This window comes from Balaenoptera acutorostrata, chromosome 14 (assembly GCF_949987535.1).
Source record: "Balaenoptera acutorostrata chromosome 14, mBalAcu1.1, whole genome shotgun sequence".
NCBI lineage: Eukaryota > Metazoa > Chordata > Mammalia > Artiodactyla > Balaenopteridae > Balaenoptera > Balaenoptera acutorostrata.
The window spans coordinates 72460663-72485807 of NC_080077.1; the positions used below are offsets into that span (position 1 = coordinate 72460663).

General features: G+C 47.7%; 1 protein-coding gene across 1 annotated transcript in view; it reads right to left on the reverse strand.

Annotated features, from left to right (window-relative positions):
- Positions 1-25145, reverse strand: part of NT5E (5'-nucleotidase ecto) — a 46120-nt gene that overhangs the window by 18110 nt on the left and 2865 nt on the right. The window contains exons 2-3 of the mRNA XM_007195910.3: positions 11576-11798; positions 6322-6510 (exon numbers count right to left, since the gene is read on the reverse strand). Of these exons, the coding sequence (XP_007195972.2) occupies positions 6322-6510; positions 11576-11798 (412 nt within the window). The remainder of the gene's footprint in view (positions 1-6321; positions 6511-11575; positions 11799-25145) is intronic.

The window sequence follows — 25145 nt, forward strand, 5'->3', positions numbered from 1 at the left end:
ACGGGTCCCCGACAACGATGGGGATGGTGGAGCAGGGGTGCACACAAAGAGCTTAATTTTTTGCATAAAAATAGTGGGAGAGGGCTTCCCTGGTGGCGCAGTGATTGAGAATCTGCCTACTAATGCAGGGGACACGGGTTCGAGCCCTGGTCTGGGAAGATCCCACATGCCGCGGAGCAACTAGGCCCGTGAGCCACAACTACTGAGCCTGCGCGTCTGGAGCCTGTGCTCCGCAACAGGAGAGGCCGCGATAGTGAGAGGCCCGCGCACCGCGATGAGGAGTGGCCCCCGCTTGCCACAACTAGAGAAAGCCCTTGCACAGAAACGAAGACCCAACACAGCCATAAATAAATAAATAAATAAATAAAAATTAAAAAAAAATAGTGGGAGAAAACTTGAATTTCAGGGGTAGCCTTGGATCAAGGGGGTGCGGACAGAAGTAACAAGAGGAGAACCCGGAATGGGAGGAGGGCAGGCTGCGGAAGAAAGTCAGCCAGCGAGGCACGCCCTGGGATGGCAGAGACTCGGAAGGCAGGGTCATCCCAGACTGCACAGCGGCGGGTCCCCTGCTGTGCCTGGCCGACTTGGAGGGAAGCTGCCTCGTGTGGATGGAATTCAGGGAGATCAAGAAGAAAGGGCACTCTTGCATATTTGGGTCTCTGCTGCGTGGACAAGAAGAGGCAAGAACAGAGGGGATACAAGTAAGAATCAGGACCTAGGGGATCAAGAAAAATATAGGCTCCCCAAGGAATGATCAGATTTTGGGGGGAGGGGGAGAGAGGAGCTCCAGTGTTTCCCGAGTGTTGTAGGATAAACAGTCTTTTTATTTATTCAAGGGAGGAGTGACCTCATAAATTAGTTTGGAGTTGTGTCAAGTGACTACAGTCTGGGTAATAAATGTTTGTATAGTTGTAAAAGAAAAAAAATTGTATCTTCCTCTTTTTCATTTAAAATGAAATTGTATACATTTTCCCGTGTTGCAGAATATTGGAGAACTGACATATTTTTCTTGGACCCACTATGCTCTGTTCCTATACCACCTCATTTAATCCCTACAACATTCTCTGAGGTAGTCAGAGAATCACTGTATCACTGTAGCGGTTTTTCAAAATAAAAAGCTGAAGCTCAGAGTGGTTAAGTAACAGGTCTGAGGTCGGGCAGCCAGTAGTGACCAACCCCGGGGGGAGACTGTGGCCGTCAGAGTCCAAAGCCCTCTCCATGACCCCGTGCTGCTTGTCACAGTGAGGCTGGAAAAATGAGGTCCTTCTTGAAGACCATCAAGGGGCAAAATTAGGGCAACACGAATGGCAGTTCTGGGAAGAGATCTGCCCTGTGGTAGGAGCAGGCTTTGGATTTCACAATATGTAGTCGGTCATCAGCTTGCCTGACAACTCAACCCTGCCAAAGGATATGACCCTGTTTTACAGATCATTTGGGGTTTGGCTCACCCCACTTCACCCTGGAAAGCAGTTTCATGAGACGTAACTAAAACTGATCAGTGTTATGTGGCTGCAAAAATCGTTAACCAGAAGACTCTGGCTTTGCTCCGTGAAGAAAGCTGGTGCTGAGGCTGGGCTACGGCTGGAAGCTGACCGAGGGCTCCTGAGTAGTGACCTCTGGGACAAGTGCGTCCCTGTGCCACCAAGGACATCATCTTTGAAGTTACCGGCCACACCTCTGCCCTTTGGCTGGTTCTCCCAGCTCACTCAATAAACCCACACGTCAGCAATCCTATGGATGCCCAAAGGAAGCGGATCTTTGTTGCAGAGTGTTTCCCTGTCCTGTGGATGTAGTAAATAATAAGACCACTTTCTTGTTCTGAAAGACAAGATTATCTCAACTACAAGAGTGCAAATCAATGGCGAGATGAACAATGATTGCAAACCACAAACAAGTCTTTTGTCCTCGCTCACTTATTCTATCAAAGCAGGGATGGGTCCACCCCTGCACTCGAGTACCAGCCGCTGGCTGCCGTGGGAAGAACAAACACTAAGGTTTCCTGGTTTTATTTATACTTAAACTGTGAACTCCATATGTTTTGAGAACAAAATACAGTGGTCATTAAAATCATTTATGTTCTCTAAGTCAATGAAAAGGCTTGAATTTCATATTCAAGAAATGTGTGCCAAAATCCAGAAGCAATACAAATGAGGTACTTAATACAAAAAGCTGTTCAAATAAAGAAATCTTACTTAAAAAAAAAATTTTTTTTTTTTTTTTGGTCACGCCATGCGGCATGTGAGATCTTAGTTCCCTGACCAGGAATCAAACCCGTGCCTCCAGCAGTGGAAGCAGGAAAGCCCTAACCACTGGACCACCTGGGAAGTCCCAAAAGATCTTACTTTTAAAGGAGCTACATCTGTTGGCATTCACTCAACAATCCTGGGCACCCGCCTTCCAGGTGTCAGCCAGAGATGTGGTGGTGAGTCTGTAATGGACGCTCCCAGGCTAAGGAGGAGAAGTGACACCTGCTGGGCTGGGAGGGGAGGAGGGTTCACCAGACCGAGGTTTCCGTGGGGCTGCAGGCCGCCTCGCAGAGGAATAAGGGTGAGAGAGCCTTAAGGAGAGGAGGGAGGTGGGCAGTGGGGCTGTGGGCATGCCGCAATTCAGGACGATGACTAGGTCTCAGTCTGTGGTCCCAGAAGTGAGGTTGCTGAAAAGGAGGCGACAGTCACGAGTTGATAGGATCAAGGGACTCTGAACTTGGGTATTGGCTCCACCATCCATATAGACACTCAGCCAGGATGCAGGCAGCAGCTTGAGTGCAGAGGAAGACAGGACGTTGGGTGCTAAATTCTTGGTGACACTGGGGAGGGGCTTAGGTGACAGTGATAAGGGGGGAGACAGGGCAACCAGGAGGTATGAGCCTCAAAGGAGCTGGAGGTATAAAGAAAGTCACTGCAGTAACCTAAGGAAGTTAGAGAGTATTCTACCAAGAAATGTTTTACTTCCCCAAATTCCCGAAAGTAAGCAATCAGGCTCTTGGCATGGATGCCTTTCTAGGGAGCAGGGTGTTTGAATAGATGGGATCATAGACTTCACACTTGTAACTCCTTAACTGTGCAGATGGAGGAACGGATGTCTACACTCATCAAGGCCACAGCTAACCGATGGGCTTGCATGATCCAAAATTCAGTTAAAATAGTGGGAGGCAAACAGAGCGACGGCGTCTCAGGAGCCTGTCTGCCTTCAAGGGTCACACACCGAGGAGAGTCCCCTGGCACACCTGCCACATCTTCCAACCTGCACACAATTTACTACTTTTTTGTCCAAAGGCAACAGCATGGACCAGTTCCTTAACTCTAGGATTTAAATCCTTTAGAAGTCTGCATTCTAGCCCTCATCCTTGCAGCTCTGACATTTTGCAAGCCTGGACTGGGAAGTCCTCTCCTCTTCATCCCAACGTGAGAATGGTCAGGCAATACCAGGGTTGTCTGGTCTGCATGTGCACGGTGGCTGTAATCCAGAGAACCTGCAGGGGCTTCACTATTTGGAGGGGAACCGTCCATGTGCTATTTTGGTCGTGCCCCACTTAAAGCTGAGGTTTTAAAAATATGGACTGGGGGCTTCCCTGGTGGCGCAGTGGTTGAGAATCTGCCTGCCAATGTAGGGGACACGGATTCGAGCCCTGGTCTGGGAAGATCCCACATGCCGCGGAGCAACTGGGCCCGTGAGCCACAACTACTGAGCCTGAGCGTCTGGAGCCTGTGCTCGGCAGCAAGAGAGGCCGCGATAGTGAGAGGCCCGCGCATCGCGATGAAGAGTGGCCCCCACTCGCCACAACTGGAGAAAGCCCTCACACAGAAACGAAGACCCAACACAGCCAAAAATAAAAATAATAAATAAATAATAAATTAAAAAAAAAATATGGACTGGTTACAAGACAATGAACCTTATTTAACAGGTAGTCACCAGCATTTAAAAAAAATTAAATAACAGAATAGAAAATATCAGGTGCAATCCTGACACTTTGTGAAATTCTCTTTCAGGTGAGTGTATTTGTGTGTGTGTGCTGAAATGGTCCTCAGAAAGGAGGACTTGCTAAAATTCCAAAAGATGTATTATTTTAACCCTAATTTGATTAACCAATCATATTTAACTTCGTGCTAATTCCAAAGGCAATTCAGCGGAGGGTTGTTTTTTGTTGTTGTTTCGTTTGTTTGTTTTTCAAGGCTGGGAAAATTTATTTAAACAAGCAAATATGCCTCATCCTCTACTGTGTCCTGGAATTACCTTTAACTGTTAAGTTCATTCCTCACAATGATGAATATCCAAATTGAATATTTTCAGGAGAACAAGTTTAATCTTGGTAAGCAATCATGAAATGTGAGATAAATGACTAAGACTCTACAGGCAGTTTTTTCCAGAGACTGTAATTATCTACTTTAAGGTTTATGGATAAGCAAATTGTAATTTTTATCCTCAAATCTTTCTTTCATCCAGTCATTCATCATTCACTAAATTCATCTCCTTACCAAAAGGCACATTCTCTTTTGCAGGATTTCATTGGAGCATTGTCACTGACATTCTGAAGCGAAGCTAACAGGTTCAGAGAGGGTGACTACTCAAGGTCCTTCAAGTGAACCAGGAATGAGGACTTCTGACCCAATATTGTGTTTCTGTCTTTTTTTTTTTTATAATTTGTGTCTCTTTTTCTCATTGTAAAAGCGACATGCATTCATCATTTGAAAATACTCAAAGGTGCTAAGAAGAAATTAAAAATTACCCGTACGCTCTTCTTAGTGAGAACTTTTAACAGGTTTGGACATTTCTTACTGTTTTGGGTATTTTTAATTGTTGCTTTTATAAAAATAGGATCGCCTGAGATAGTTCACATAGAGACAGGCGAAGCAGTGACCTCTCCAAGGGGAGGGTTGTTCCCCACCGATGTCATCCTTCCCAGAGCTGATAGAAGCCAGTTCCAGCAGGCTCTCCTGCTCGTCTTCCTTTTCTTGAAGATACTTTAAAGCCCCATGAAGCAGTGGTTGGGGCAGGGAGAGGGCATGGTGGGAAAGACTCATTGAGCTGGACCCAAAAGTTTTGTGACAGTACAGGTTCAAATGGGAAAAAAAAAGTTAGACTTTTTCTAACTAAAACTACCTGACACCAAGGGAAGAGAGAGAGAGAGAGAGAGAGAGAGAGAGAGAGAGAGACATGTGGAAGGAATGGAGGGAAGATGGGAAGGAAGAAGAGAGAGGGAAGGGAAACAGGGAGAGGAGGAAGGAGGGATGGAGAGAGGGGATGGAGGAGGAGAGAGGGGAGGGAGGGGAAGGGAGAGGAGGGGGGAAGAAATTGAGGGAGGAGAGAGTGCTCGCAAGAGCACGGGGGCCTGTGGCTTCTAGGGCACCACAGTCCTGGGATGCTGCAGGGTTAGGGCTTGAGCCCAGAGTTCCAGATTCTGCCACCTGTGAACCTACCAATCAAGCCCTGTCACCTTGAGCTGTGAAGGCCTTATTTACATTATGTTGTTTATGCTTAATATTTTTATATGGCATGTTGCTTTTTTTTTTGCATGTTGCTTTTTGATGTACAATGACTTTTAGTTGGGTCTTAGTAACCTTTTATATATTTGAATGTGTATGTTAAATATATTTATAATTTACATAAATGAATGGAATTGACATACTCATGAAACCAATAAATTACTCTTAGTAATGTCTCTTTGCATGGAGGCAACCTAAATGTCCATCAACAGATGAATGGATAAAGAAGATGTGGTACATATATACATTGGAATACTATTCAGCCATCAAAAAGGATGAAATAATGCCAATTGCAGCAACATGGATGGACCTAGAGATTATCATACTAAGTGAAGCAAGTCAGACAGAGAAAGACAAATATCATATGATATCACTCATATGTGGAATCTAATTTAAAATGATATAAATGAACTTATTTACAAAACAGAAATAGACTCACAGACATGGAAAACAAACTTATGGTTACCAAAGGGGAAAGCAGGGGAGGGACAAATTAGGAGTTTGGGATTAACATACACACTACTATGTATAAAATAGATAACCAACAAGGACCTACTGAATAGCACAGGGAACTCTACTCAATATCTTGTAATAACCTATAATGGAAAAGAATCTAAAAAAGAATGTACATATGCATATAACTGAATCACTTTGCTGTAAACCTGAAACTAACACAACATTGTAAATCAACTGTATTTCAATAAAATTTTTTAAAAAGTCTCTTTGAGTAAGATTTATACATGTTACCACTCAGTGTGCATCACCTATGTACATTATTACATGTATATATTATACTATATATGTAACATATATTATCTAGCCCTCCTGCTGCCATTACCTGTGTAAAGAAAGGTGTTGGAATGTCCTCCCACCACTACGTCCACGCCCTTCACTTTCTGAGCGATGAGTTTATCCGTTTCAAAACCAGAATGTCCCAGTGCAATAATTTTGTTCACATTTAGAGTTTTTAGCTTATCTACTTCAGGTTGCAATGCAGCGATTTCATCTTCGAATACTAAATTCTTTCCTAAGGAAGAAAATAAATATGGACATTTATTGACAACAATTTTTATTATATTGCTTATTATACAAGCATACCAAATACAAACACTGTAACCTCCTAAAGCTCTTAAATTACTAAGACCAAAACTTATTTATAAATTCAGTATAAAATCTCTACAAAGCCAATAAAAATTCACATCAATATGCTCAGTTGCATTCGCTTAATGTTGCACTGGTTTAAGGTTGTGGATGATATTATGTTACTCAAATTCCAACTGTGAGGAGGCTTCAGATTTGGAATCTCTCTATTTTTTTACATCTATTTGTATATTTATACTTCCATCAGGCCAGTGCAGAGCATGGCTGAGCACATAAGCATGATGGACTGTATCTATGCCAAGTCACTGTGCTGCACACCTTAAACCCATACAGGTGCTGGGTGTCAATCATACCTCAATAAAGCTGAAAAAAACAAACCAACCAGATTAGCTACTCTACGGCTTTGTTTGCAAGTTCAACATAATCAGTCTTCACACTTGAAACTCTGTCAGCAATTAGCCCTTGAATGCCAATCGTACGACACCATTGACAACTCTGTCTTGTCCACTGGCTAAGGTCAGCATTAGAGCATCACGGAGCTCTGATTAGACGGCAGCGGGCGGGGGGTGTCTCATCCAAGGACTGCCGGCCCTGGGGAGCATGCGCATCTTTCCCTGGAGGCTCGCCCCGCACGCAGTGGGAGCGGAAGCTTGCCCGCTGGTGCAGCTGGTGAGTGTGGGTGTGACTGCCCAGCTGGGCGCTCCGTGTGTCGCAGGCACGTGCTACCCCTGTGGCCAAACCCCAGCGCGGCTTGAGGGCTTATGGCTCTGACTGGCACACAGGTGACTGCAAACACAGACACGCTGCCCTGAAGTCACATCCAGCCGCCTGTGACTCGGGATCCTCTAGAGGATCCAGATTCCCTTATGCAAGTATCTCAGAGCCATCTCTCAAATGAAAATGCCGAAACATGAATCAGTCTCGTAACGATCTTTCGAAACCCAGGAGTCTGCCATCTCCAGTGTGAAAAGTATTCAACTCTCTAAGGAGCTACAGGACTGTTAAAACTCATCCCTTGTGATGCCGTGGGGTTTGGGGGTCTCCGTGTGCTCCAGTGGGGAACTCTGGAGTCTCTCGAATCAGTCAAGCCAACATGTGCCAATGAGCACATAAAATAAACAGCATGGCTGATGGCAAAGCCGGGGGCACCCCAGATGGATGGCCTGAAAACGAGTGGCTCACAGATGTGGCACGGGACCCGCAGTGCTGTCAGTAACTCACAGGCAACATTCACAAATCAAGAGGTGATGTTTGCAGGGCAGAAACAGAGACACAGACATAGAGAACAAACGTATGGACACCAAGGGCGGAAAGGGAGGGTGGGATGAACTGAGAGATCGGGATTGATATATATACACTAACATGCATAAAACAGATAACTAATGAGAACCTGCTGTAGAGCACAGGGAACTCTACTCAGTGCTCTGTGGTGACCTAAACGGGAAGGAAATCTGAAAAGGAGGGGATATGTGTATACATATAGCTGATTCATTTTGCTGTACAGCACAAACTAACACAACATTGTAAAGCAACTGTACCCCAATTTAAAAAAAAAAAAGAAATCATCTAGCCAATCCTACTTTACTTTTAAAAAGTAAATAAATATTGATTTTTTTCAAAAAAAAAAAATCAAGAGGTGTAACAGCTTGGCCACCATTGTCTGCCATGAGGCCATCAAGAATAATCTGCTTCTTGCCAGTCACCCCAAGAAGCTCAGGGCTCCCCGGTCACCCTCAGTGCCAAGTCACCATCTCTGTGAGCTGCTCATTGAGTCTCTCCTTAAAACGACAAGGTGCGCTCACCCCTACGCCCCACTTGCCACCCCGTCTCCTGCTTAATTTCTCTCTATATCATTTATCACCTTCTGATGCACCAAACGTTTTCCTCATTTATTTCTTCTCCCACTAAATGTGAAGCTCCAGTGGGCAGGGCTTTTTTGGGGTCAGTATCTCTGATGCCTAGAACAGTGCCTGGCACAGAGGCAAGCTCTCAGGGGGAATGAATGAATGAATAACTGAATAAATGTTTGCTGAGACTTTCAGACAACGCTACCGTCCTCTACTTCAGTGTGGCTGGCAAGAAGAAAGAAAAAAGTTGAGAGAAAGGCCTCTGAGGACAAAGGAATGTGTTCTCCTAACACATCAGAAACCTCACAGGATCGGTCATCTCAACATACAGAAAGCATGGGATATATTTCAGGATATCATGAGGGGAGTGAGAGGAAGTCCATTATCTAGCTAAAATAAACTAAATGTGCTAGAAATACAAATTATACGTGTGGGTCACCAGCACGGGAGGAATGAGGCTGGATTCGGGGTCAGAGATCTGTAGGAGGAGCCGGGCTGCTGGGCTGTGGTCTTGGGAGAAGCAAGTTGTCCTGCTCCACCCCTGCCCAGCTCCTGCTCTGGTCCCTGCACGGTGCAGCCTTTCTCTCCTAAGAGCTGCTGGAAAGAGCACGGCCCCTTCGGAGCCCCTGTCTGTTGTAACCTGGTAAAGAACTAAGACGGGGTGCTGTCAGAGTCCCAGACAGGGTGGGCTGAGTTCTGGAGCCCTCTGTCTCTCCACCACCCCACTCCCCTTCTACCTTTTTATTGGTGACTATTTAAAAAAAAATGTTTTTTAAGTCTTTATTGAATTTGTTACAATACTGCTTCTGTTTTATGTCTTGGTTTTTTGGCTGCGAGGCACGTGGGATCTTAACTCCCCGATCAGGGATCGAACCCGCACCCCCTGCATTGGAAGGCAAAGTCTTAACCACTGGACCACCAGGGAAGTCCCTTTACTGGTGACAATTAAAGGAGGGGTAATGCTTTTCTCCAAATCATGCTGAACTCCTCAGCCTGACAATCCAGTCCTCACCCCCCTTTCTAGCTTTCTCTGCTTAGAACCCATGTTCCAGAAAACTGAACACCCAGCCACTTTGGGATTGTGGTCCCACACCTGCCTGCTCTCACGAGTCCATTCCAGCAACTTTCACTGGGAACCTCCCCTGTGCTGGCACCCAGCAGGTCCCTGTCCTCAGGAGCTTGTGTCCTAGCAGGTGACTCTGACCTCGCTCCTGGAATGCCTTTTGCCCCAGATGCTTCGCACACCTTGGAGAGGCCAAGCAAGGTCTTCATCGTGTGTACCTCACCCCCAAGCCGGCCGTCACGTCCTTCGCTCACCGGAACCCCTCCCTCTCCCTCCCTGACTTTGTTTATGACTCTCCTATGGCATTAATTACATGCCGCCTTAAATGAACTCAAAACCCCCTGGATGGAATAGACATTATGGAGACATAATTATTCAGCTATTCAACACGTCCACATCTTTAGCCCAAGATCCTCAGCCGGCCACTCTACTGGGTTCCAGATGTTCACTGAGAGGAGACCCAGCTCCGTCCTCAGGCTGCTCCAGTCATGCAGGAAGCCCAGAGCGAGGACAGATGTGACGAGGGGGAGGCGTTTTCTGGGGGTGACGGGGACCCACAGCAGAAGCGTCCCACCCGAGGGCGCCCTGCGGCAACTGGGCCACATTACGCCAGCCCTACCCATGTCGGTGATTGGTTCACTCTGTAATCGCCACCCTGGCCTCTTGGCAGGAAAGCCCCAGGTGGTTCAGAGAGGCAGCATCCCCTGAGCCCCGGGGAAGGTCTGATCAGCCCGCACAGCGGTGTCTGCAGGAGTGGGGAGAGGAAGAGGTCAGGCTGGGTGGTGGAGGGCGGCCCGAGACTGTACACCAGGTCCCTCCAGTGGGACCACATCCCTTTGAGGCAGAAGAGCACTCCTAAAACACTTCAAAAGCCAGTGACTCAGCAGAAACTAACACACCTTTGTAAAGCAATTATACTCCAATAAAGATATTAAAAAAAAAAAAAAAAAAGCCAGTGACTCATCACGTCCGTGGCTGCCCTCTGTGGCTTCACAATGACCTCAGCAACAGCCGGTGACCGTGTGCAAAGGCTTGGTCACCGTGGGATAGACGTCCACCTGCCGCCTGGGGTGCCTGACAAGCCCCAGGTCCCCAGCCGTGGGGAGCGGCCCAGCCCTGCCTCCAAGCCCTGCAGGACCCTCTGGCCCCCAGAGCTGCTCAGGGCCAACCACTGACCTTTTCGTTGTTTCCGATGGCCTGCGACTATTTTAAACAGCAGCAACAAACATGCGACTTCTCTAATTGTTAATTAGATGTCCTTTATCAGTTCATTCTTAACAAAAACCCTTATTTCCCTTTTTTCTTCAAATACGGAAAGAACACTGATTTGGATAATTTAGAAAAAAACATCTTTTTGTTTTTACTGCCAAAGTGCTCCTCTAAAAGTGGCTCAAAAATGTTTTCTGAATGGTCTTAAGGTTATACATACATATATATATATATATGTGTGTGTGTGTGTGTATAAATAGATATAGCAGATAGATATATATATATATATATATATATATCTCCTGTATAATATATACACATATACATACACACACACAAACACAAGACCATTCAAAAATGTATATATATTTCCCAGAAAGCCAGATACAACAAAGTCATTAAAACTGCAAGAGATAAATAACTAAAAACAGAGAAAGCAGAGTTAACTGGACATGTAATAATCATATTAGAAAAGGAAAGATGAGGTAAATTGAGGTAAAACCCTGGCTCTGGGCTCCCTGCCTCCACAGGAAGAAGGGCATGAGTCACGTGGCTCTCATCCTCCAGTGAGTGACTCTGTACTGTTCAGCTCTGGATATCAACGGCCCTCTCGTCCAATTCTGAATGCACTGAATTAAACAAAGATACTGTTTATGTCAACAAATAAGTTCATTGAGCAGGAGAGCGAATGTCTTTAAGAAGTAACTCAGGGCAACTGGAAGCCACTAGACTGGTTTTTCAGTGTCATCCTAAGAACACACATGTCCAATACCACACCTTCCTACTTTAACCAATGGTCCAGAAAAATAATGCCAAGCTCTGATTTAGTGCATCTATTTTCAAGCAACAAGTGCTGTAAAAGAAGAAAATACCTGGATTGGAGAGAAAGGGGGTTTCTTTTGAAGTGTATCCAACAATCCCTACAACTTCATTACCAACAGGAAGAATTTTATACGGCGAATAAAGTCCTGATATTTGAGACGCCAGCGGCCCCTTGGCTTTAATGTTTGCACTCAGAATTGGAAATTTGGCCTCTTTGAGGAGTGGATCAATCAGGCCTTCTACACCATTATCAAATTCGTGATTTCCCAGTGCCTGGTAGAAAGGGAAAAGAGAAAAAGAATCAGGTACTCTGGAATTGCCAGTAAAAGCATACTTTAAAGAACATTACCTTGGGGAATTCCCTGGCGGTCCAGTGGTTAGGACTCCGTGCTTTCACTGCTGAGGATGAGGGTTCAATCCCTGGTCGGGGAACTGCGACCCTGCGAGCCACGCGGTGTGGCCAAAGAACAGTTACCCTGGCACAGGGCTCCCAAACCTGGCAGAGCCCTAGGAAGCCGCCTGCATGACCGCTGCCCTCCTCAGGCTCAGAGACTTTATTCTGGGGCCCCGGGGTAGGGCCCAGGGGCATCCAGATCATCAGGCTGGTTTGAAAACTGCTCCCCAGGGCCCGCACCACCTGCTGAAGGTGGCATCAACATGCGTAGGAGTCACCTAGAGACCTGGCTGGGCCTCCACTGTCCTGCCACTTCCAGATCTGGCACAGGTCAAGAGTCTGTATGGGCTCAGAGCCAGGGCTTTGGGAGGGGCTGGCACGGTTTAACACAACCCTTGCTCCCACCTGCTTCCCTCGCTCCCTTTCCTCACTGTTCTGGGACTGGCTATAGGGGGCAAGATGACCACTTTGACGTCTGGCAGCTTCCCCTGGGGTAATGCTGACAAAACACAACATGCCAGCCACCTCCTCAAAGGCCTTCCGCCCCCTTGTCCACGGGCCTCCTGGAAGAAGCCCACCTCCTGGGGGCACGCACCCACCTGCTCTGGCTGCCAAGGCTGATTTGCTAACTTAGTACTTAAACCAGTGAGTCTCAAACTTTCTCAACACCACACCCTATTTTGCTCCACTTTGAGGGTCATCTGGGAACAGGCCTGGAAGTGCTGGCTGGTGACCCCTCTGTGTAAATGAACCCCCCCCCCATATTCTCTTACTGCCCCACCCTTCTCCTTCCTCCACGCTCCCCTCTGCAGCGGCGCGCTCTGCATGCCCGTGGGGTCCTCCCCGCGTGCAGGGCTCCCTGAGCCACTGTGTCCCACCACCTCCACCCTGCTCAGCCCTGGAGCCCCTCACCTGCCTGGCAGGTGCCCCCTGGGTACCTGGGCTCAAAGGGCCATGCACGTCATGTCCTCACGTGCACTGTGTTTCCACGGAGAAAGCAGCACAGTGTCTTCATGTTCCCATGTGCCTGTCTCCCCGACCGAACTCAGAATTTCTGAACTTGCCTTTTCCTCCATCTCTGAGTATCTGCTCATTTTTACTTCTTCCTCTAACCTAATTGCTTCCCTCTTAAAGGCTGACCGAGTTAAAGGTTCTCCCAATCTTGGGTAATTGCCTTTTTCTCTTCTATTCTTAGAACATTATGTTTTTTTTCTATGGTGAAATAAGTCTGCCTTATGAGGTTACAATAACTATCTTGCTTAGCTGTAAAGTTTTTTTTAAAAATGAATGTTCCTACAGCTCTTCATGAGAGATTATCCAATAAGTCAGCCGCCTTACACTTTACCATTATATTGCTAGCACTCAGCAACAGCTGAAGTTAGTTTTCCTTTATTTGTCTTGCTTGGTGTCTCCTCCTTGGACTTGAGTGTAATGCCCTGAAAGTGGTGACCTTGGCTGCCTTTTCCCCACTCTGCCCCGCGGGGAGAGGAGCCCTGATCCGGATGCTTGGAGCGGTGCACGGGTGCCTGAATGATCTCCCTGGCACTCACACCTTCCACTCCAAACTGAACATCTGCTGCCCTGTCTTTTCTCCTGACTCTGCATCTGTCTGTCCGGCTGCCACGTGGACATTGCCCTCCAGGGTCTCACAGGCACCCCAAGCTCACCCGGTTCAAAGCCCCTGCCTCTGGGATTCCCATCTTGGTCCAGGTGCCACCATCTCCCAAGTCAGTACAGCCAGAAGCCCGAGGGCAGCTGAATCCCTCCCCCTCGCTCCCTCTCCCACACCTCCCAGCAGCATCCCTCCCCTTTGGCTAAATGCTCTGCTTCAGCCCACCCCATTGCTCCCACCTGCCTACGCCCTGGCCACTCCTCCTGGGAACTGCAACAGCTTCCCAGCCGGGCCTCCAGCTGCCACCATGGCCTTCTCCGAACCATCCTGCACGCATCTCGCTGCCGGAATCATCTTTCTAAAATGCAAATCTGAACTTGTCGGTCCCACCGTAAGGTCCCGCAGAGGCTCCCCACTGCCTCTGTGATAAAGTTCAATGTCCTGAGCTCTCTGAGGTCTGGTCTCGCCTCCCCCTCCAGCCTCCCTCTGACACCCGCCCCCAGGCAGCAGTCAGGCCTGGCGCCACCACTAACGAGCTGTGATTCAGGCACATTTCTAAACTGCAGCTTCCTCCGGAAGAGCAGTCAATGATTGAAACAAAAGTCCTAATGAAAATGAGCCGACATTTACTAAGCACTCGCCACACACCATGCAACGTGAGTTTGCAGAGCAAACCTGGTTTCGTGCTGTGACGTTGGTATTGTTACTATCCTCATGTTACAGAGGAGAACTGAGCTCTACAGACATTAAATCAGTCGTTCAAGGTCACATGATTAGTAAGCGGTGGAGCTGGGACCAGAGCCACTTCTGTTTGACTCCAACCTTCTTCACCTCTAGGCTTGGATGTAATGGGTTTCGCATAAGGCCTAGCACAGAGTGAGCGCTCGAAAGAAAATCCTGACTACTCGTACTTTTCCATGCTCTCGCTGATCTTTGTCTCTCTGTATACGATAGATAAAAGATGATCGATTGATACATAGATAGGGAGATAGAACATTCCTTTCCCATGCCGGGCCTTTACTACCTTATTCAACTAATGGCCTTAGCTCCTGAAGTCTGATGGTCCTTCTGGAAGAAAGACTTCCCCAAACCCTCATGGTCCTCCCTGAGTTAGCTGTCCTTCTCTGCTCTGATGGTCCCCTCAGGCAGCCCTAGCAGACCCCACAACTGCCCACTGAGTCCCCGTATCACCCAGCACAGTCCCTGGAGCAGAGCATGAATAAATGAATGAGCAGAAAAATCTCCATCAAATGTCCTTCTCCTACACACAGCTGACTCTTCCTACAAAAATCAAGGCAGCAGACGCACCACGGAGTTGCCTGGGAGTGACCTGGCGCTCACTGCCCTCTTTCCCACCCTCCCCATGGCTCCCCGCTCCCCCCTATCCGGCCGTGGACCTCCAGCAGGACACTTCCCCTCAGTAAACAAGTGAAGGAGACACTTGTGAGGATGCCTGTGATCCCAGGTGTTGGGAAAGAGTCTCCACAACCTCAGAGAAACTCCTGGAGAAGCACTGCAACCCTCCCTTCCCCTCACGACCAACCAGCCACCAAGCCCCGTTGCTCCTGTACCGCCCCCTCCAGGGGTCCCCTCCTCTCTGCGCTCCCAATGCCCCACTCTGCCTCATCGCTCTTCACCCAGACCTTTCCAGAGTCTCTGAGCCGGTCTCTGGTCGCCAGGCTCACACACCTCTCGACCACACCCCGCGGGCCCCCAGAACGCGCGTCCCCACCCACCCGACTGCTTCCAGCGCCGCTGTGAGTCTCTGCGAGGCTCCCCACTGCCCACCGAAATCCCAGTCCTGCCTCCTCGGACGCCGTATGAGCGAGCCCCTCCCTGATCTCCCTGAGCTGTCGCGTTTTTTCTGCCAGACCAGGTGCCCTCAGTTCCAGGAACACTAATCCACCTGCACGCAATGAGCTGCCTTAGATGCAGCTCAAGTGTGAGCTCCGTGAGAAGCCTTCCGTGGCGCCGTGACCGCAGATAGCCCTCCTGCCACATCCGTCACGCCTCGCTGCCGCTGCCTGTTCACACATCTTCCTCCCGGAGGCAGGAGTGGTGTTGACTGTCCCAGTGTCCTTGGTGATGTCAGATGAGCGCCTGGCAACAGCGCCCAGCAGGTGTTTACTGAACGGATAGTAAAACCACCTGCTTCTTTCAAATGGGCTCCATTTTCACCTATGATTTGGTAAGTGAGCCGCTGAAACTTTTCAGAAGAAGGCAGTATATAAAAACACTTGGTAAATAGTAGTTAAGTGATACTTAGTTTTAAAACAAGAGAAACCAAATTGCTTGGAAGCAGGTGAACCAGACAGTAAGCTTGGAAGCTTAGCCAACTGCTTCACAATTCACCGCCTGGTCCTCTAATTTCATTTCCTGTGTATGTTTTTTTTAAATTAATTAATTAATTTATTTTGGGCTGCGTTGGATCTTCGTTGCTGCGCGCGGGCTTTCTCTAGTTGTGGCGAGCGGGGGCTACTCTTCGTTGTGATGCCAGCTTCTCCTTGCGGTGGCTTCTCTTGATGCGGAGCACAGGCTCTAGGCACGTGGGCTCAGTAGTTGTGGCGTACAGGCTCAGTAGTTGTGGCTCGCGGGCTCTAGAGCACAGGCTTAGTAGTTGTGACGCACAGGCTTAGTTGCTCCGCGGCATGTGGGATCTTCCCGGACCAGGGATCGAACCCATGTCCCATGTATTAGCATGCGGATTCTTTTTTTTTCTTTTAACATCTTCATTGGAGTATAATTGCTTTACAATTGTGTGCTTTACAATTAGTTTCTGCTTTATAACAAAGTGAATCAGCTATACATATACATATATCCCCATATCTCCTCCCTCTTGCGTCTCTCTCCCACCCTCCCTATCCCACCCCTCTAGGTGGTCACAAATCACCGAGCTGATCTCCCTGTGCTATGCGGCTGCTTCCCACCACCGTGCCACCAGGGAAGTCCCTCCTGTGTTTTAATTTATATTTCCACTAATATCTTATTGGCACTTGTTGGTGAATAGATTTTTAAACAAAGTTTTCTGAACTGTTCAGTGTCTTGTGCGTGCACATGTGAACGTTGTACAGATTTCATGATGGCAGTTGGCAAGAAAATGGAACTTTTTGAAGTCTCTTTCTATTGGAAATCTACCAAGGGGATCAACTCTTTGGTCTATCAAAGGATACCTATAGGGTATCTGAATTAGAAAGGGGACATTTCATAGCCCCAGTTTTGTCTACAAAGAACTGAAAATTACCAGTGAATTTGACATGAGGAAATTTCAAGAAAGAGAAAAAATGTTAAAAACAAAAAAATGACAAAAAGAAATACTAATAGTTAAGACTTTCATGCCACATGGCCAAGCCCTGTTCACACATGAACTCATTCAATTCTTACAATGCTATGAGGTAGGTGCTATTATTTGTCCTTTATAGAGATGGGAAAACTAAGGCACGGGGCTTCCACAGCTAGCAAGCGGCAGAGCTGGGGTCTGAACAAAGCGAGGCTTTAGCATCCGGGACCTTAACTATTCTGCCAAACTGCCGCTAATACAAGCGCCTGTAAACCATGATGTGAAAGAATATATAGGGACTTCCCTGGTGGTCCAGTGGTTAGCACTCTGCGCTTCCAATGCAGGGGGCGCGGGTTTGATCCCTGGTCGGGGAACTAGGATCCCACATGCTACACGGGGCAGCAAAAAATAAAAAATAAAAAAAAATTAGAAAAGAATATATAAAGAAAAGAATGTATATATACATGTACCACTGAATCCCTTTGTTGTACAGCAGTAATGAACACTACATTGTAAATCAACTATACGTCAATAAAAATTATAAAGAAATAAAAAATACAGTTATTACATACAGAATGGCTAAGCAGCAAGGTCCTACTATATGGCACAGAGAACTATGTTCAGTATCCTATGAAAAACCATAATGGAAAAGAATATTAAAAAATACAAGCAGGCTTCCCTGGTGGCGCAGTGGTTGAGAATCTGCCTGCCAGTGCAGGGGACACGGGTTCGAGCCCTGGTCTGGGAAGATCCCACATGCCGCGGAGCGGCTGGGCCTGTGAGCCACAACTACTGAGCCTGCGCGTCTGGAGCCTGTGCTCCGCAACAAGAGAGGCCGCGATAGCGAGAGGCCCGCGCACCGCGATGAAGAGTGGCCTCCACTTGCTGCAACTAGAGAAAGCCCACGCACAGAAACGAAGACTCAATGCAACCAAAAATAAAATAAATAAATAAATAAATAAAACTATAAAAAAAAAAAAATACAAGCATCTGGAAGGGATGAGTATCATTCAACAACCCACTGGTTTCTTCCAGGTTTCTACAGTGCCAAGCAACACGGCCCTGGTCCTTGTCCTCAGGAAGGGTAGGGCAGACAGGGAGAGAGCGTGACATAAACACATCCATCCATGCATCCATAAAGCAAGTGGGAACCACAGACGGGGACGTGTGTGAGAGAGCCTGGCAAAGACGCAGGCCCGCCCTGCCAGTTAAAGATGGACAGGGCTCCAGGTGTGAGCTTCACCTGGTTAGGGGACGCTCCCAGGCAAATGACGTCAGCTATATTAACAAATGAGGGGATGAAGACATGAGGGCTGAGATAGTCAAAAGTGTTCCAAATGAAGACAAGAGGCTTAAATCCAGGTGGAAGAAAAACGAAGGAAAGAAGCACTGATTTAAGAGCAGTGCAGGATGCATTACACAGAAGAAAAGAATTTCTGTGTTAATCCGCAGAACTCAATTGTGATAAGGTCAAGAAGTCATATGTCAGAAATTTGCAACACGTGAATTTAGTTAGTCATTTAGACACTAGCTCGTCCCATGAAGGAGTCTGCAGGAAACCCTCTAATTTAAGGGTTAGGGGAGAATCTGGTCTATCACACAACAGGGCTCAGCTGCCAATCACTCAGGGAGACTCAGCAACAACCGTAAGTGGGGAGGATCACAAGATAGGTCTGCTTTGGGTGGTACATTTCTGGCGCTGTGGCCACTTCTGGTGTTGGGTTGCACGCCACACCCCCAGTTTTAGGCCCTGGCAGGTGAATGTGGCATCTGATTGAATAGCAGAAAAGATCCCCGGGCTTAATCCAGCTTACCTGCACCTCAATGTTTGCTGAATGAATGACTGAACAAACAAATACTGAACAGACAGCATTTCACATTTGCCATAGAAGCTCTCTGTACATGCAAAATACCCATACCATTGTTACCTTTAGAATTACCTGCTCAACTAATTGGGTTCCAGGCAGGTTTAACTACATCTTGGAGCAGCTAGAAGGCTCCAGTGAATGTTTGGATTCTATGTAGAACCAACTATTCAGGTGAGGGAAAAGAAGTGTCAAGAGGATTTTCAAGTTCTGGTTTCACAGCTGAAGAACACAGCCAGGGAGGGAGCTTACACAGCATTCAGAGGTATCTGTGAGTGAAGTGGGGAAAGCTGTCAATCTGCTGTGGGATTTGTTTGGTTCCTTCCCCTTTTCAGTTAAGAAAACAGAGATGGCTAGGACAAGATGAGCTAAGAAGCTGCCTTTGCTTCCTCCTCTCCGTGCCTGAGGCTGGTCTCACCCAGCCCAGCTCTGGTGTGGAAACTCAGACTGGAACAGAGGAAGCATAAGGTCCGGGACCACAGCCACAGGACAGGGTTGGGGTCGGGGGGTGACTGTTCACATCACTGAGGCCCGAGGATCCACAACCCACTAGACACGCACAACTTCTGAGGTCTGAGCTCTAGGAATAACTACCAACTTTCTTTGCTTTTAAAAAGAGAACAACAAAAACCCCACTGCCATTAGATATCTCTTTCAAGCTTCCCAAACCAGCAAGGCTAGTCTGTCTTCCCAGAACATCTGCTTTGTTATTGAACATAAAGTCATTTAGTTTCCTCGATATGAGAGGCTTTGTAATGAAGCACTTGAATAGAAGGCGACTTCTCTTTGCTTAGGGATTGGTTTTCTGGGGAGGAGGGGAAACATGCCCACTGTTGATTTGGGCATATATGGTACCCGAGCATTGTCTTCTGCAGACAAGATGTTTAGTTGGAGAATCCCTTTGCACAGGTATTAGAATTTCAGTCATTTTTGCTTTGCTTTGCTCCTCCCCCCTCACCCCCTTCATAGGTCCTACCTAGCCTCTTTATGTGGTTAAGAAGGGCTCAGACGGGCATGGTCCCCTCCACTGAACAGTAAGTTTCACCCTGGCAGGTCTTGTTCACTGCCCGAAGCACTTAGCACAGAGCCTGGCACAGGCTAGTGCCTAGTGAATGTTTGTGGACTGAATGAATAAAAGAACCTCAAAGACAACAGGCTTGAACCTGGGCTCATCATTCTCCCATTTTGGCCACCACTTTCTATTACGAAGAAGGTAACCCTCCATCCAAAATCCTGGGAACCTGTCTGTCTGGAAGCAGTGGCCACCTGCAGGTACCTGGGAGAAGACCCAAGCCATCCCTCCACAAGGAAACAGCTGCCATGAAAGGGACTGTGAAGGGGAAATAAGAGCGTTGTCAGGCAAACTTAGACTTGTGAGTAAAATTCAGTCGCAGCACAAACCAAGCTATGTTGGCAGATTAGAAGCAAGACAGACGCCGGGCAGGGGCTGAGGCGTTGAGAAATGACATGGGCAGACCACCCTCTCCAAATGCCCTGTTTCATAGTGGAGGAATCTGCTGCCCACACCCACATAGATAATGACCTGCAAAAGCCAAGAAGTAAAACCTGGGTGTCCTGAGGTCCTGTCCAGATCTCTTTCCACCGCTTCTGTCTGCCACAGCCCTACAGGGGATAAGCATGTCCAGTAAGTTCAGGAAACGCCTTTAGCTGGAAATAACAGACTTCAGCTGTCAGGGGGTAAGCTTACTACACCTCTGCACTCCTGAGGTGCAGTGTTAAACACTTCTGACTCTCCCCGTGTCCGCGGCTTGAACCCTCTTAGTCACCTTTTGATTATAACCTCTCCTGAGCCACTGCTGCCGACAGAAGGTGACCGTGGCCAGCACCGTGCAAAGAACTTTCCATGCATTATCATCTCCTTTAAACCCCACAGCAATCTATGGGGGGAAGACCGCCATCACACCCACCTTACTCCTGTGGAAAGGAAGGCTCCATGAGATCCAAGAACCTGCTCACAGCCCATAGATTTTAAGTGGTAGAAGCGGGACCTGATCCCAGACAGTCACCCCGAGTTCACCCTCACAGCCCTGTGCCACGCTGCCTGCCTACTGACACTGGTCCCGGTGGCTTCAGCCTTTCTTTCCCCGTCACCATAGTTCCGAACCGGAGTCCCCCTAAAACCGAGTTCCCTTACTGAGTTTATGATTAATCTCTCTGTTCAAAACTTTATTCCCTTTCTTGTCTCCTCTGACCTCAACCACGTGCTAACTGAACAGTAATCAACCAGAGTCAGAGGAGGAAGATTGCCCATTGTAGATTTCATCATTAACGTACAAACTCAGGTTGTTCCCCTAACAGGCCCTGGAGCCATGGACCACCTGGGCAGAGAATCCTAAACCGGAGACATTCTGACTCCAGAAACCGCAATTAAGAAATGTCACAAGACATGTCACAAGACAATGATTAATCCCAGCTTCTTTGTTCATCCCCTTTAAAAACACCCCTAACTCAAAGACTCATCTGGAGTGGATCTGAGGCTCATCTCCCACTCCCTTGCTTGGCGCCCTGCAATAAACCCTGACTTTGACGCAAACTCCCGCTGTCAGAGTTTGGCTTTCTGTGCCGTGGGCACGTGAGCACTTTGCCCGGTTGCATTCAGGCCCCATCATCTCCCACCTAGACCACTGCCCAGCCTCTTCTCCCCTCCTCTTCTCTGGAATCTTCACCCTCCCATCCATTTCTGCTCATCTTCCAAAACTAGGATTTCCTTCTGTTGCCGGGAGGTGTCTTCTCACATCAACCAGTTCTCTAGTTCTCTGCGGTTACCAACTGGGTGTCCAACAATGCAATGCCATTTTGACACTGTCTACCTGGAGTGAGCATCAGATCACAAATCCCGCGCTCAGAGTCACAAGCCTGCCCCTTCAGATGCCAGCTGCAAGTCTTGGGTCACTTGTACTTCTGACCCATCAGCTATAAGTCAGGGATTCCCACAAGCCCCTCCACAGGCTTGATAATTTGCTAGAACCACTCACAGAACACAGGAAAGTGCTTTGGTTACTGTTACTGGTGTATTTTAAAGGATACAACTCAAGAACAGCCAAATGGAAGACATGCATGGTACAAGATGTACAAGTAGAGGGGTGCACGCGGCCTCTTTGAGCACACCACCCTCCCGGCACCTCAATGTGTTCACCATTTAGGAGTTTTTATGGAGGTTTCATCACACTGACATGATTGATTAAATCACTGACAACTGGTGATTAGTTCAATCTCCGGGCCCCCTCCCCTCCCCAGAGGTTGAACGTTCCTACCCTCTAATCCTGGCTTGGTCTTTCTGGCCACCAGCCCTCATTCTGAAGCTGCCTAGGGGTTCCCAGCTATCAATCACCTCATTAGCATAAAAAGGACACTCATCACTCATCCTCAAGAGTTTGGGGGGCTTCCCTGGTGGCGCAGTGGTTGAGAATCTGCCTGCTAATGCGGGAGACACGGGTTCGAGCCCTGGTCTGGGAAGATCCCACATGCCACGGAGCAGCTGGGCCCGTGAGCCACAGCTGCTGAGCCTGCGCGTCTGGAGCCTGTGCCCCGCAACGGGAGGGGCCGCGATAGTGAAAGGCCCGCGCACCGCGATGAAGAGCGGTCCCCGCACCGCGATGAAGAGTGGCCCCCACTTGCCGCAACTAGAGAAAGCCCTCGCACGAACCGAAGACCCAACACAGCCAAAAATAAATAAATAAATAAATAAAATTAAAAAAAAAAAAAAAAAAGAAGATGGGGCACAAAAAAAAAAAAAAAAAAAAAAAAAAAGAGTTTGGGGAGCTATGTGCCAGGAACTGCACACAAAGACAAAATATTTATTTTTTATTAACCACAGTCCCTCTACTCGGAAACCTCCAGTGGCTCCCCATTACAGCAAAGCAGAGCCCACACTTTTCAGGGTGGCCTGTAAACCATACACAATCTCATCTCCCCTGATTCCTGCCACCTTGCTCTGGTCCGGGCTGATCCATCTTGCAGATTCCTGCCTCTGCACCTGTGCCTCATCCTCCTGCCCCTTCACTAAATCAAAATGGAATCAAGGGACTTCCCTGGTGGTCCAGTGATAAAGAATCTGCTGTCCAATGCAGGGGTCGCGGGTTCGATCCCTGGGCAGGGAACTAAGATCCCACGTGCCGCGGGGCAACGAAGCCTGCGCACCACAACTTCTGAGCCTGCACGCCTCAACTAGAGAGCCTGTGTGCCACAAACTACAGAGTCCATGCACCCTGGAGCCCGTGCGCCACAACTAGAAAGAGAAATCCCACACGCCACAACTAGAGAGAAGCCCGTGCACCACAACTACAGAGAAGCCTGCGCACCGTGACAAAGACCCGACACAGCCAAAAAAAATTTCTTTAAAAAAGAAAATAAAATAAATTTTAGAAAATGGAATCAAAACATTTCTTCGGACGCCATTGGTTTAGAGATGTGAAGAACCTTAGATTTTACAGATGAGGAACTGATGACCCAGACTGCTAAATGGCATAGCCCCAGATTATAGATTCATTATCTCTCAAAGGCAGAGAGAACGGTACCCATCTCTGAATTCCGGGGACGAGCGCTGGGGATGACAAGCTCCAAATGAACAAAGTCTTGTGTAAACTTTCAAAAGCACAAACCACACACACACACACACACACACACATACAAAACAAAAATTAATTTGATATATACCAAGTGGAGGATTTCTGATCAATGAAAAGACACTACGGACAAAATTACTAAACCTAAATAGAAGATATTTGCGATGTCTAAAATTGATTACAGATCAACACTTAGAATTCCTGAAAATCAGGAAAAATAGAGCAAACCTAATTTTTAAAAAAAGAGCAAAGTATGTGAACATGCAATTAGGGAAGAGGAAACCCCCAAAGTTAACAAACATATCAAATTCACTAGTTATTAGAAAAATACAAGATCAAACAATGAGATGTCATTTTACACCTCCTGGAAAGCTGGAGAATGATGCAAAGCGGGGGTAAGGATGCGGGGGTCGCATCTGCCTGGGGGTGGGTGTGGTGAGTAGAGGGCTCCAGGAAAGCAACCTGGCGGTCCTTACAGTACAGTCGCTGTGGCCAGCAATTCTGCCCTTGGGTATGGATCCCAAAGAAATCCTCCCAGGCGGGACCTGCAGGAGGCTGTTTGGGGCAGCACATTTGTGGAACTGCAGCACGATGTGTGCGATCTCCAAACCCATCCTGGGGGAGCAGATGCTAAAATGTGTGGACGTCTCCATGGAGCACAATGCACAGTGTACATATGGGGTAGATACGGAGTGACACCGCTCGATGAGGAAACATTAAGAATAGCTCATGGGGAGGGGGAGGGGTAAGATGTGACAGGGTGAGAGAGTGGCATGGACATATATACACTACCAATTGTAAAATAGATAGCTAGTGGGAAGCAGCCGCATAGCACAGGGAGATCAGCTCGGTGCTTTGTGACCACCTAGAGGGGTGGGATCGGGAGGGTGGGAGGGAGGGAGACGCAAGAGGGAAGAGATATGGGAACATATGTATATGTATAACTGATTCACTTTGTTATAAAGCAGAAACTAACACACCATTGTAAAGCAATTATACTCCAATAAAGATGTTTAAAAAAAAAAAAAAGAATAGCTCAGTCCAAAAAAAATAATAATCAAACCTCGGGTGAGCCTTGCAAATACAAACTGCTACATGGTGTTATGTGATTAGCATTTAAAAATAATTTTTTTAAATAAAAATTTTTTTAAAAAGGTAAAAAAAAATTAGTTCAGACAATGGGACTTAGAAGAGATGGTGGAGGGGCTGGAGGAGGGTGGTAGGCTGTGCGGGGCAGTCAGAATCAGATAAACTGAGAGCTGAAAACCCAAACCTCCATTCCTCACAACTTTTGCTTTTTTTGGCAGGGCACATGGAGCTAACCTTTACTGAGTACTCTGAGCCAGGAGGGTGCTAGGGATTTTTACATTTATTATCTCATGTATCGCTTGCAAAACTCCTACACCATTGGGTAGGGGTGATCCCTCCTGTTTTGCAGTTGGAAACAGGACGCTCAGAGAAAGCAACGTGCTAAACTCACATGGTGATGCACATCGGATGCGTATCTGAGCTGTCTTCCCGTCCCTCTGCCAATACAGCAACACCAACTAGCGACTTGTGACATTCTCCCTCTAGAGTTTTCTGCCTGGCAGCTGGGTCCAGGGGTCTTCCCCAGGCTTGCCCTAGGCTCCAGAGCTATCAGAACCCCTCCAGCTCTCTCCCTGGGACACGCGGGTCCAGAGGTCTAGGGAACTCCTGAGGTTAAGCTAGATTCTAGTAGCTTCCTCTTTGCCCTCCAGACCCACGCATCCTTAGATGTGGCTCCTCGAACCAGGTCCAGTTTCTAGAGAACTGGAGATGCCCCTGCACAACTGTTTTCCACCCTGATCTAAATCTCCAGCTTCCTGGGAGTCAAGATGTAGCGGCAGGTGGGTGGGCGTGGGAGG